This window comes from Corythoichthys intestinalis, chromosome 13 (genome assembly GCF_030265065.1).
Source record: "Corythoichthys intestinalis isolate RoL2023-P3 chromosome 13, ASM3026506v1, whole genome shotgun sequence".
NCBI lineage: Eukaryota > Metazoa > Chordata > Actinopteri > Syngnathiformes > Syngnathidae > Corythoichthys > Corythoichthys intestinalis.
In genome coordinates this window covers 56472267-56485775 of record NC_080407.1, presented here as the reverse complement: position 1 = coordinate 56485775, position 13509 = coordinate 56472267, and the positions used below count along the sequence as shown (strand labels likewise).

General features: G+C 46.6%; 4 protein-coding genes across 5 annotated transcripts; 1 reads left to right on the top strand and 3 right to left on the bottom strand.

Moving 5' to 3' along the window:
* Positions 1-60: 60 nt before the first annotated feature.
* Positions 61-5589, bottom strand: LOC130928347 (CTD nuclear envelope phosphatase 1A). Its single transcript, XM_057854863.1, has 8 exons — positions 5443-5589; positions 5006-5072; positions 4801-4919; positions 4668-4739; positions 4494-4610; positions 835-946; positions 678-762; positions 61-612 (listed from the first exon to the last, which is right to left on the bottom strand). The coding sequence occupies exons 1-8, from the start codon at positions 5545-5547 to the stop codon at positions 552-554; spliced, it is 738 nt and encodes a 245-aa protein (XP_057710846.1). The 5' UTR covers positions 5548-5589; the 3' UTR covers positions 61-551.
* A 463-nt stretch (positions 5590-6052) lies between these two features.
* Positions 6053-7330, bottom strand: LOC130928345 (uncharacterized). The gene is made up of 2 exons (XM_057854861.1): positions 7169-7330; positions 6053-7065 (listed from the first exon to the last, which is right to left on the bottom strand). Exons 1-2 carry the CDS (start codon positions 7328-7330, stop codon positions 6406-6408), a joined length of 822 nt encoding a protein of 273 aa, XP_057710844.1. The 3' UTR covers positions 6053-6405.
* Positions 7311-9579, bottom strand: elp5 (elongator acetyltransferase complex subunit 5). Of its 2 annotated transcripts, XM_057854858.1 has the most exons (8): positions 9219-9569; positions 9084-9144; positions 8413-8493; positions 8137-8348; positions 7848-8014; positions 7705-7785; positions 7534-7634; positions 7311-7470 (listed from the first exon to the last, which is right to left on the bottom strand). In XM_057854858.1, exons 1-8 carry the CDS (start codon positions 9301-9303, stop codon positions 7368-7370), a joined length of 891 nt encoding a protein of 296 aa, XP_057710841.1. In that variant the 5' UTR covers positions 9304-9569; the 3' UTR covers positions 7311-7367. The 2 variants fall into 2 exon arrangements, with proteins under 2 accessions (XP_057710841.1, XP_057710840.1); XM_057854857.1 differs by having other exon boundaries at positions 7311-7634; positions 9219-9579.
* A 9-nt stretch (positions 9580-9588) lies between these two features.
* Positions 9589-13294, top strand: phf23b (PHD finger protein 23b). The gene is made up of 5 exons (XM_057854860.1): positions 9589-10174; positions 10924-10955; positions 11036-11128; positions 11509-12055; positions 12207-13294. Exons 1-5 carry the CDS (start codon positions 10147-10149, stop codon positions 12398-12400), a joined length of 894 nt encoding a protein of 297 aa, XP_057710843.1. The 5' UTR covers positions 9589-10146; the 3' UTR covers positions 12401-13294.
* The last annotated feature ends 215 nt before the right edge of the window (positions 13295-13509 follow it).

Genomic DNA, 13509 nt, shown 5'->3' with positions numbered 1-13509 from the left:
TACCCTGATAGTGACAATTTTTTTTTTTTTTTTATTAGTAAGACAGAGCCAATAAAGAAGCGTCTCAGAAGGCATTTTGAAAGATCCATACAGTCGAGTCGCGGGCCGTCAATCAAAATGAGAGAAAAACTGAAGTCGGGGCAATACAAATCAAGTGCCATTTGAAGTCTGCGAGCGTCTTCGGAAATGAAAAGACGGCAACCATTGTTTTATCTACACGATTTTGGGTCATTGCTTGAAAAGCCACCAAAGAAGAAGAAAAAATATCCAAAGATGACAGCGTTCTTGCAAGTGAAGATTTGATTTGTATCCTCTTGTTGAAAACGGGGCAAAATTCAGAGAGGATCAGCGACTCGTAAAAACGGGTTTACTCTTCATTTCGGCATCGGGGGGGCGTGAAGAAAGGCGTCGGAGATGCTCCATTTGATTGGATTTTTTTTTGTGTCAAGTCAAGAAGAACTAGGATGGCTAAAAATCGGGCACCCAAAGTGTTCATCCCGAGCGCGCCCTCGGACGGCCCGTCTTTCCAGCGCTACCCTCCTTTCGGCCGATCACCACAGCCGATGCTGGTGGAGGTTCCGACTGAGGACGGAGCGGACGTCGGCGGTGAATCTGAAACGGACGCAAATTTGTCACGGCGAGCGGGAGACGGAACTTCGCCGTCTTCCCGAACGTACCTTAACGCATCCAGCATAGGCAGCAGGTTCAGAAGTGCCGTGTCGCTGGGGTCGCTGAACCACGACTTGATGGGTATCGCGTTATCTGCGGAGGAGAGCGCGAGGCTCGGGTATTTTTCCGCTTCCGCAAAGCCAAAGATATTTATCGGTTCCTTACCCGGATGGCTTCGATAAGCGCCGGGCGAGTTGTCCAGGATGACGATACTGGACAGGTCGTCGTGGACTACCGACAGATCTTTGATATAACTTCCTAAATCCAACGTACAATGCTGGCAAAAGAGAAGATAGATCTGATGAAAGACGGCCGCCGATCAGAGATAATATAAGCCTGGCCGGCGTACGGGGCAGAGTTTCGGGGAAGGGCCGGCCGGGCCGAAAAGTGTCATTGCGTGTAATTGTATGATCTTAAAATTAAGAGTTGTTTAGTAAAATATTGTGTATAAAAGTTGTAAAGCAATAAAAATGCATGAAATGGACTAAAGAAATTTTTACAATGGGTCCAGATCATTTTTTTGAACAGATCACGTGACTAGCACCTTAAACGGTCACTTGCTTTGCTTAGCCAAAACCACTCGAGGATCGAAGAGGCAAGATGTATTTTTTCAAACCTAAGCTTTCAAAAGCGACAACAACTACCGAGCAAGAACCGAGGACTGAAAATGTGGACCATGAAATGCCAGAGAACGCCGCCAAAATGGTGAGCGGAGTTTCAATTAGCCCCGCTAAAGATGCTAATTGTACAACAGAGCCACCACCGGTTTCTTGCCAATGTAGTTAAATGATATCCCCTGGCTGCGGGAGCGCGCGCACACACACTCACGTTAGTTATGAGATATGTCGACTTAATGGAAGCCAGATAAGAACCAGGGTTATACATATTTTTGACTTTTATAAAACTGGAGAAACTCCATACAGGACTTGAATTAAAGTGATAACAGTTATAGGTCATCCTATGAGTCAAACCTTGCCTTTTTTCAAGTTCAGTACATATTATACGAGAGAAAATTATTATTATTATTATTTTTTTTTTTGGGATGCACGGGCCATGTTTTAAAACCTCGTAGGTCACTACATCACCAAAACACGAAAATCAAGCAAATCAGTTTAGCGCTGTGGCTCTGCCCAGGGGATACAATTTTTGACGGGGGCAACTACATTGGCACGACGCCGGCGGGCGTACCTGATTTCAAAGGATGAGGATCTCGGCAAAAAGTATAGCTGTCCTAAGCAGCCTGATTTAGAATGACCCTCAAGAATGATGGGAAAAAGAAAAAAAAAAACGCTCATTTTCTATGGAGGTAGATGTGTGCCTTTATTATTAAATGGAAAAAAAAAAAGTTGCTTTAATCAAAATATATGGCGGAAAACATACACGAGGCGGAAAAAGCAGTTTCTGCTCTTGCACCCCTTTTTTAAAATAAACTGCTGTATTTTAAGCCAAAAGAACTGTTGTGTTTGACAGTACAATATGCTGCCATAGCAGATTCATGGTGCATAAAGCCCCCGAACGATTTTTAATTGATCCGTTTTACCCTGGAAACCCCCGTTTACAGACGTCGCGCAACTGCTTTTGTTTCAACCTAGCTATAGAAAGAAGGTAAGTAATCATATTTATTATTATTATGTTAGCTTAGAATCAGTAATTGATGTCTAATATTTAGTTTAGGGTTAGAAAAAAAAAAAAAACTACTTTAAAAAAAGATTCACTCGCATATTTTAAACGTTTAAACAAATTATGTCACAATGAAAAAATTTGCGTGTGTAAAAAAGCCACGGGTATCTACCTCATACATAATTGTATTTTTTTCGCTACTGTCGCATTTTCCCCAATATTTTAGATGATAATTGATCCAAGCAAAAAAAAATTGGGAAGTTTAAAAAGGTAAATGTATGAAAATCTCAACCACTCCTTAAAGTCTGCGATTTCTGCATCGCGAACCTTGTTATATTACCATGTTTCAGCCATAAAATCCCCCCAAAATCCGGCTGTGGCCATTCACAGCATTGTCTTGACACTCGGTGATACATGCTACGCGATATTATCTCGTTAAAATCATGGCATCTTTAATTGTGTTCTTGCGTGCTCTCACCTCCAATTAGTATTTTGCTATTGTATATGTCATATTATTTATTGACATTTGACATTATATGGCGGAAAACACTAAGGTGACTTGAAGTTCCGCTCTAAGAACCCCAATTTGACCAAATTTCAATATTGTCCTATGTGCATGTGTGATACATCATTGGACAGCTTAAAATCTCAAATCTCATTTTGAACAGCAGGGCATTTAAAAAAATGAAACAGCAAAACCCTCATTTGTGGTCAGAGCACGCGAGAGCAGAATTAAAGACGCCATGATTTTAACGAGATATTATCGTGTACTTACCTTGTTTCGATCCAAAAACTCCATGTAGTATGTATCATCAAACCAAAGGGTTTTTGGAGTTTTTCCTTGCCGACCAGGAGGGTCTAAGGATGAGGGATGCCCAGGACTTGGACTAGAACTTTATTTAATTCATCTACTGTTTCTGACTGTGTATCAAATTGCCTCTGCAAAGCCCTTTGAGACGACCTTGTTGTGACATAGGGCTATACACATCAAATTAAATTGAATCATCGCGTGTTAAGACACAGATGTGAATGGCCACAGCCGGATTTTTTGGTGATCTTATGGGTGAAATATGGTAATATAACAAGGGTCGTGATGTAGAAATCGCAGACATCAAGGAGTGGTTGAGACGTTCTTTTTCATATATTTACCCTTTTAAATGTTTTTTTTCCAATTTTTCTTTGTTTGGATTGATTGTCATCTAACATATCGGAGAAAATGCAACTAACAAAAAAAAAAAAAAAAATACAATCAAGTGATAGTTATGAGGTAAATATCCGTGACTTTTGTACATACAGAATAGATTGATAGTATCATCTATATATACAGTATAAATATATACATACATCTAGCGTTGTGAATGGGAAGAGTAGCTGAGAACTGTCATGGCAGAACATTGCTTCGATGATATCTGGCGTCATGAATGGGTATAATGTCTAGACCGCGAATATAAGACGACTACCTCTTTTTCCGTCTTATTTCAATGCAAAAAAACGTCTTATATTCGGGCCAATACGGGTAATTTGTTTAAAATTTTAAAATATGGGAGTGAAAAGTTTTTTTAAAGTTGTTTTTCTTTTTTTAAACTAAATATTAGACATCAATTTATGGTTCTAAGCTAAAGATGACAGACATTTCGAATAATGAATACGATTACTTACCTTCTTTTTATGGCTAGGTTGAAACAAAAGCGGTTGCGCGACGTCTGTGAACGGGGGTTTCCAGGGTAAAACGGACAAATTAAAAATAGTTTGGGGGCTTAATGCGCCATGACACTGCTATGACAGCATGTAGACATATTGTTCTATCAAGCACAACAGTTGTTTTGGCTTAAAATACAGCAGTTTATTTTAAAGAGGGGTGCAAGAGCAGAAACTGCTTTTTCAGCCTTGTTCGTGTTTTCCGCCATATATATATATATATATGTGTTATTTATTTAATTGTCACTTAAATAAAAAATGTAAACGTTTAGAAGGCAGTTTCTTTTTTTAATTGAAAATATATATCTTGATTCAAGCGACGTTTTTTTGGATTGAATAATAAAGACACAAATCCACCTCTGTAATTTTCAACTTATTATTATAAATATTCTTGTAAGCTCATTTTATACATGTCATATACATGTTGTGCTCCCCCCGCCTCAAAAGTCAAACTCCGCCTGCGCCGGTGGGCATTTTTTTGTCGTCGCTGCTGCGGATTTTCGTACCTGCCTGTAGTATCTACGTCGAAGGACGTTCCTATTGTTATCCAACTTGTCCGCCACCGCCGACCCGTAGATTTCCATGCTGGCCGTGAAGACCACCAGCTCGTACCACTGGCTCACCTACACGGGCGACGCGTTTAAGACACGTCTACGGTGACGCGCGGGCCGGATACCCACCACTTCTAAAAAGAAGTCCACGTGCGGCCGTTTGTGTACGAAGAATCGCACCGGATGCTTGTCGATGACCACCTGCGCGGAGAGAGCCGGTCATTCCCGTCGGAGACGGAACGTCGGCGCTCGGGACTCTTACTTTGAGGATGAAGTCGGGCGGTGTTCCCGGCCTCACCGTGGGCCTCAGGACCCCGTCGTGGTGTGAGTGGATCAACGTCTCGTCCAGGTCCAGCACCAGAATCTTCCTCTTGACCGCGTCTGGAGCGGACAAAACGCAACGCAACTTCGACGGCGGCCGACGAGCGCAGAAGACGTCCGTCGAGATCACGGCCGGCGGTACTCACTCAGTCTATTTCTGGAGATCGGCGACAGAGGCAAGGTGTCGTAGCGCACGGTTTGATACTGGATGATCTGCCGAAGAACACAAAGTTGTCATGAGGTCTTTGCATCGGCAATGAATTTAAGGGGGACTCCAAAAAGCTCTTAGAATGACCAAAAAAAGGAACGATGATGATTATTTTAGCCAAAACCGGTCCGTACTTTCCACGGACCGTACAAAACCACGCGGCGTGCCGAATCTAGCCCCCGACCTCCGGTTTGATTGTATCCGTTTGTCCGATAAATTTGGAAATACAATTCTGTCCGTCAGTCCTGAGCTCATCCAAATATAAATAATGTCTTTTTTCGAATCCCACTGTAACTGAGAGGAGGAATACAGGTAGGGAAATAGTCTCTATTAAATCCTATGACGAAAAAAAGTGTCACTTTGTGACAGTTTTACCGTTCGCAGGTGCCTTCTGAGGATGTACATGAAGAAGCCCCATATTCTGGACGTGACACCCAGGAAAGTCCGGATGCCGAGTAGACACTGGCGGGTCTTCAGCATGTTGACGAAGCAGCAGCAGCAGCAGCAGCAGAACTCAGCGCAAAACTAAGAGGGACAGCGACTATTTAGGTGCTTTCCGGTCGCCGGGGTAGCTCGCTCTCCAAAATGACCATTAAATAATGGAGTTCGGCATAGTAGTCGAATGAGCTTTCCGTTTACAACGTCGTTGAGCTGAGCGAACGGCGTTAGCCAGTAGCCGCCGCCGAGCTAGCGCTAGCTCGACAGGGTGACCCGGCTCCAAAACAATGCCGAAAGCCGCCGATCGGAGCGGCGTCTATGTTCGTCGTTGCCCGCGCTGCGTCCGACGCTAAACCGCCGCGGGGGGGAAAAAAAGTCCCACAGAGCCCAACTGCGGGGATAAAATCAGTTTGTAGTCCACTGGAAATCCGGAATCAAACTGCGAGCCGCCATTGCTGGCGTGATGTCACTTCCGGTACGCTCATCTCGGGCTCGCGCACAGCACGTCCACGTGGAAGGAAAATAAACAGAGGGACGTGAACATACAAAAAAAAACGAAATACAATCATTTTTGAACAAATATTGCTCTTATAATCGATCAAACGTTATTATATATTATCTTTATTCAGGAGTCACACAGGGTGACCATAGCACACAAACCAAAAGAAAAATGACATAAGGAACAGCACAGGAACAGACACTAGAAAAGAAAACCCAATCTGTGCACCACAAACAGGCTTTTACAAAAGCCAATGGCGCCACATGCATGAGCTACGTCTATAACTTTTTGTTGGGTTCGTTATTTTCAAGAAAATACCATTTTCAGACTCATTGAATGGACCGATGAACTTGTACATCAGATTTCTTTATAGCGCTTTAAACCCAGACCTGACAAATAATTTACTGGCGCTGTACACACACTAACAGCGTCAAGGTATCATTATAGGCTACATTTAGCCTCTGCATGGACTTAGCTAAGTACTTGGTCCACAGGTGAGCGGTGTAAAAGGGTGTGTGCCATATGCCCAGAAGCCTCAACAGTGATGTTTTCATGTAGAAGTAATTTCTTTCTCTTAAGCATGTTTGACGGTGCATAAAGTTGACCGCATTGACGATGAATGTCCCCGTCATCTTACGAATCAGTTCATAAACACTAAAGAGTCCCTTAAAATGAATAAAAACAGGCCGCAGTGATGCGGATTCTGCATTGTTCCGTCGCGGCAAAGAGGGAGCCGAGCCGAAAAGCTCTCCGTTTATCGGTCGATCTACGTCCCTACCCTCACCGTGGGTCGCGACCAGAAGAACAAGGTCCCGGATACAGGCGGCCGAAATGAGTTTTTTCTGTAGGCTCTTCCTTAGAGATAAGGTGAGAAGCCGGGTCATCTGGGAGTCGAGCCGCTGCGCGTCCGCATCGAGAGGAGCCAGATGAGGCGGCTCGGGGATCCGATTAGGATGCCACTGGGTCGCCTCCCGCCGGGGAGATGTCGTCTCCGGGTTGGCCCGGGAACGCCTCGGGATCTCCCGAGAAGAGCCGGATGAAGTGGCTGGGGAGAAGGGAGTCTGGGCCGCGACCCGACCTCAGATAAGCGGGATAAAATGGATGGATGAATAAAATTGTAGTTAAGGCTACAATTAAGACTCTGAACTAGTTTTTTTATTTTACTCTTTGAAAGCACTGGACGTTCAATTCATTTTTGACCAGGAAGGGTGTTCGTTTTCTCGCACTGGTCAAAACGAATCGGATGTCTTGCCCCGTCAACGGCTGAGTTCGTATTGAGCAAGAAAAGTAGAAGGAGTGAATGGAATTGGGGTATAAAACAGCCATTTAATTGAGCGTTTCATTTCATACAGTCATTTTGTCATCACACGTCAAGATCGTCATCCGGGTCCTCCTGGTCGTAGTCGTCGTTAGCGTCGGGCTCGTACACGATTCTCCCCGAGCCGGTGTGCAGAAGAGCCGCTTTCCTTGCAGACAAAAACCAGCGCAAAAATTGGCATCCAAATGCCAAAAGTGGCCATTTTTCATACTTCTCTTTAGTGAAAACAAAGGGCAGCGCCAGCTTCTCCTTAGCCTCGCGTTCCAAGTCGGACAAGCGGAGGTTAAAGGTCAGATGGGCTGTCGGGTCCATCTGCAAAAAACCATACCGTAGCGCGAGTACGATAAACTGTTACTTTGGAGGATTTACGCTCAACGGTTACCTCCGGTTCTCGCGGTCGGACCCGGCTCGGCTCGCTCCGTCCGACCACCGTCAAGTCGTCGTCGACGGAGAACACCTCCTCCTGCGCGTCAGGAAAAAGCTCATCCTTTTTGTTTTTCCAGCGCCGGCGGGTGACATACTCACGTCTTGCAAGACCTTTCCCGACTTTAAACGCTTGGTTACTTTGGCCTCGGCCCCTCTCGGACCCGCGTCCACGGCGACGACCGACGCGGCCGAGCGGCACAGGCTGCCCACCGTACCCCGCGGATGCAGGTCGCGGTGGAGGAGCCCGACGATGACGACGGACCCGTCTGACGGAAATAAGAAAAATGCACTTCCGACCGCCATTTTCCGCGGGAAGACGGGCGACCGGTTCGCGCGCGTGTCGGTCGTAAGCTTTGGATTTTGCCGATTTTACGGGAAGCGGGGTCACCGTTTCGAAGCTGCCGGACAGCCCGGCAGACGGCGGCGGGACCGCTGTGTCTGAGAATCCACGAGAGCGAGTCGATGACCAAAACGGCCCGGCGACCCGGGGAGGACGGCTCGACGAGCGCCGTGACGCTTTCCGCGCAGAATCGGTCCACGGTGAAAGCGCCGCGGCCCGACCAACCCAGCGGATCGCTGTAAGCGTCGTGGAAGCGGAGCCTGAAATGACAAGAAGAGAAATCCAGCGCGCCGAGAACATCTCCAGATCAATAGGAATAGATACCTTTCAATAGGCGATCCTTTCAAGCCATTCTTGAGCTCGTCCTCACTGACCTCGAAGCTGAGGACGTGGACGACCTCCTCCCTACAATTCCCAACACGATTTAATGTCTATGGGATAGGGTGCCTACAGCTGCACGCCGAACGACCGGCCGGTGTTGTGCCGAAAAATAGCCGAAACGCGTGAAGTGTCCCCCCTGACGGGAACGCTTATTTATGACGCTTTATTCAGGTGAAAACATCAAATGTTTTCATGGACGCTTTACAGTAATGGATTTGAGACTATAAAATCAGTTTTAAATAAATAAATGACACAAAATGCTAGCACTGTATTTTCGTAAAAAAATAGTGGACTGGGCCACATAACCATCTTTGAACAGAAATGTATTAGTCTACAAGTTTTCACGACCATATCCCAATGAGAATCACACAGGTATGACATTTATTAATGCAAGCAGAGTAAAATAAGACCTATTCACGGTGCAAGAAAATCGTTTCCGTGTCCATCGATTGGTAAGAAAAGCTGTTCGAGTGACGTGTGGGCGCTCAATAATAAAATAAATGGACAAATAAATAAAAATTTACGCTCAATAAAGCGTTATAATTCAGCGTTCCCGTCAGGGGGGGACACTTCACGCGGGGCGGCTCTTTTTCGGCACAACACCGGCCAGCTACCTGTTCAACGCGGCTTTGATGAAGCTCCATAGGAGACGTCTGGCCGAATAACGACATGAATCTTTGAAGTACAAATTTCGTTAGAGTTTTATCCAAAAGTCACTGTATATGGCAAGTCGCCCGACTCCCGATTACCTTGTATGATAAAAAAGCCTCCGGCGTCTGTTCCTTGGAGCAAGTCATTCAACATGATGCTAAGGATGCAAAAGCTAGTTAGCATACGCAACCATCTGTTAAGTGTCGTCCTTTACCCCGACTGGCTGAAAGTGGCAGCACGCGCTAAAGTGCGTAACATTGTCGACGGGAAAACCGTCCTTGTATCTCGCGAACGGATATATCGCCGTGACTGTGTCTTGTAGCGAAAATTAGTCGCGTAGCTTGGCAAAAAAACGTTCGCATTGGCGGGGGAGGGACTTGACTTCCTTCCCAGCGCCCTGTGGGAAATGAAGTTTAAACGCGCAGAACCCGCGTTGCTTGCTCGCCTATTCAAACTTCATCTCCCGTCGTCCTCTAGGGCAAGCCGTTCCGCCGATTGACTCGAGAGCGTTGTGCCGCGCGTAGACACAGAGGCGGGCGGAGTGTGGGAAATCCTGGCTGTTATGTCGTCTTGACTAACTACCAAAGATTAAATACATGCGGATTTCTCCGTATACATTTTGACATCGGAGAAGTTGGGCTTCTGCACCCTTGCTTGAATCGAACGATGTTTTACAGCCGAGCTGTACAGAGGCGACGCCGTTTTTCACTGTAGCTCTAGCGGAATGGGACGAGCGACAGAAAAGTGTATTTTTCCGTCCCCGTCGATAGTGTGACGACATTTAAAACGAGGCGAGAAACCTCGAAGAAGGGTCTTTTGGAAGCCTGCCGCGAGGTTGTCGAAGGAACATTTCTTTCCTTCCAGTCGGCGTTTCAGGATTTGCAGCCAGCCATCCCGAGCGGGCGAGCGTTTGGGTAGCTGAAGGCACACCGCGACGACCGCCTGCCGCCTGCCGCCTGCCTCGCTCCGGCTAGTTGACTGGCTCCCGTTTTTCGGACCTCGAGGCCCTGCTCGTCGAGGGGGACAATGCTCGACATAATGTCCGAGCACCAAGGTATGATGACTCGCATCGATGAGGGCTTCATAAAGTAAGCCGATTTGCCGAGTGGAGGGCTTTAACACGTTACGTTGGCTGACTGCGGGAGAAATGGAGCATGTTGCTAACAACGTTTCGCTTGCGTCGATGACAATTCTCCAATTTCCCCACAACTAGCGCAAAGTTTCCCACCGAATCAAGCCAATAATTCCACTCTTATTCGAATTGGCCGCATCGTTTTTGAAGCCGGCGGTTGCCTTTTTTCAACGCCGCGTTGCTTTGGGTTGGATCAATGCGCGGAGCTGGCCGACGTCGTCGGCTAACAAAACATCTCGGATTAAAGTTGTGCTACTTGTGCGTCAGTGCATTTTTAACCGTTGCCGTCGCAAACCGAGCCGAGGTACGTCGACTTCTGACTTGAAAAGTGACACCGAGAGCTTTTCTGCTTACATTTCACGAGCTTCGGCGTGGTTAGCACGTTAGCCGCTAACGGCTAAGTCAACTTTTCCCATCTTGGGTGTTTTGCCACATGTTTTCACTTGAATTCACACCAAATGTGGGCTTTTGGTGTATCTAATGTGTCGAATGGCTTCTTGACGTCGAGAAAACGGTGGTATTTGTGATGAGACGGATTGAAAAGGAACCCTCGATTTCATATTTACGTATGATTTTAAATTTGTATTTGTGAAATGCACTTCATTGAACTGCTTGTAATTGAAGCCCTTGAAGGTCTTTTGGATATCAAATATTTGTGTCTCCACCAACAGACTCACTTTTGACGTGCAAAACCGAACCTTTGGTAAGTTGCCCATACACATTGACATCACCTCGTACATACTGAGTAAATCATCATCAACTTTGGACTGTTCATGCTCGTAGCCCCCGGAGAGGAAGAGAAGGACGGTGGAGGACTTCAACAAGTTCTGCAGTGTTGTTTTGGCGTATTCTGGCTACATCCCCAGTCCCAACGAGGTGAGCTTCAGAATAACACCTACACCTTCTAGCTATTGGACATAAACATGGTGTCCAATAGCTATTCACTGTCTGAAGCGGTGATGACGCGCTCTAGAATGACTGCCTGCGCGTTCTCGTTGGAGTGCCTTAAATTCAAGTTTTAGCTGCTAGAAAACAATTTCCAGCGATAATGCATTCTATTATGTAAAAGAGAATTCATTTTGGAAATTGACCTTGTAAAAATAAAACGGTACTTCAGCTTTAAAACAAACCCCAAAAATCTGCCAGGTGCAATTGTGAATCGCACGGCGTTGCCCTCCGGCGGTCACGTTATAGTAAGTGCGACAACCGATCCGTGCGGCGACCGACCTTGAATACCCGCTTCTTGTGTCGTTCAGGAAAGTCCGTGGTCCCCGACTTCTTCCGGCTCCGCTCACAGTTCGTCCACGGACGGCAGCGGCGACTCGGTGAGCGGGACGTCGGGGGACTGCAACCAAGACATCCGCACCATCCACACGTTTGTCCACAAGGCCCGCGCCAATAAGGACAAAAGCGCGGCAAACGAGAGCACTTTATTGGACAAGATGCAGCTGAAGGACTCCTTGTACGATAGTCAGGCGGCCGGCGCCAAGGCCGTGCGCAGGTACGACAGAAAGCCCAAGAAGCTAGCGGCGGCGAGCGAGGGCGACAAGCGCGCGCGCATCAAGCGGAGCAAGAACTCCAAGCTGCCCAGAGCCAAGAAGCCGAGGAGCTCGGCGCCGCACGGCGACGATCAAACGTGGCGGCCCCTTTGCGGGAGCCCCTCTGCGGCGCCGCACGCCGACCCCGGCCTCAGCCCGCGTCCGGCCGACAAATTCGGAGCCGAAGAGGCTGGCAGGGACGTCGACGTGAGCTCCAGCGAGTGCGAGACCTGGATCGCCGACGAAGACATCATGGTGGAGTCGGGTGGGTTTGATCATGTTAATCTCTCATCTACTTTGGCTAACTGTGGTTTTGACGACCTCTTTCTGAAATGAAATGAAGAGAGCGTAGCTCGGTTTTCAGCGACATTTGTCCATCTTTACCTAATAGCGGCTGTTTTTTTTTTCCCCCCCAGGTGACGACTCGTGGGATCTGATCACGTGCTACTGCGGCAAGCCGTTCGCCGGCCGACCCATGATCGAGTGCAACCAGTGCGCCATCTGGGTGCACTTGTCCTGCGTCAAGATCAAGAAGTCCAATGTTCCCGACATCTTCTACTGCCACAAGTGCATGCACTCCAGGCGCTCGGGACACAAGAAAGACTCTTAAATGAAAGTCTGCGCTTTGTCCCTTCCCCTCCCCGGTTGCGTCGCCTCGAGCCGAACATTTAGCCACATGCGGAGAATTGGTTTGACAATCACTATTCGTTATTTATCCGTCTTGACCCAAGGTTTGTTTCTTTGCGGCCTCTGTAAAATGTTAGCATTTTGTAACAACATTATGATAAAACATGTTGTTTTGTTACTGGGTTGTTTTCCTTTTGTTGTCGTCAGTTAAAAGGACATTGATGCCAAATGTCACTTTAAAAAAACCTGCAGAGTGATTTGCAAAGCCAAATGGCTGTTTTAGGTGAACCCGTCTGATTGAATTCCCCTTTTCGGGAAGCCCTCCTAAGTTTCAAAAATAATTTAGATGATAGAAGCAGTGCACTTTTGGATTTTGAGAATGCAAGTACGTTCACCCCAGAGCGCTTAGCAATGCCATTTTATTTGATTATTTTTTTAGATACGAGGAGTTTGGTTTCGCGAGGCTCGCTAGTTCCTATATGGTCGTCCGGTTTTGCTCCTCATGTTCTTTTGTTCGGCTCCTGGGCGCCCTTTTTTTCTTTTTTTGTTGTTGTTGGTTTGTTTCTCTCCCCGTTCGGGAACACTTTAGGATGTCTCGTTTCGACTCGGCGGGGAGAACACCTGTACATATCGTGTTCTCGGAGAAAAATGTACATATGTGAAAGATACGAAAGCGTATTTCTGTCACGCCAGGAAAAAAGTTTGAAAACGCCGAAATTTCTCACGTTCTAACGTGAGGCTGAGCTTGATTTTTTTTTTTTTTTTTTCCCCCCCTGGTGTGTCGGGGCTACGCTTCCGTATAAAAGCCAATGCAAAAACAAATCTATATTTTCTGCAGTTCAATATTGTTTTCAATAACGGTAGTTCAAAGAAATAAAAGTCTTTGGAAAAAGAACTGACGCTTATTTTTGTTTTCAATGCACACACTGCTCTCAAGAGCCTCTAGGTGGCGTCTCCGCAACACAACACGATTCAAAATGAAAAGTTTTTGATGAAATTTTGAAAAAAAACAGAAGAAACGGGACCATTTGTGCCCCTCCTTGTCAACTTGGATCGGACGTCTACCGCCATGCTATCGGTGTCAGCCAATCC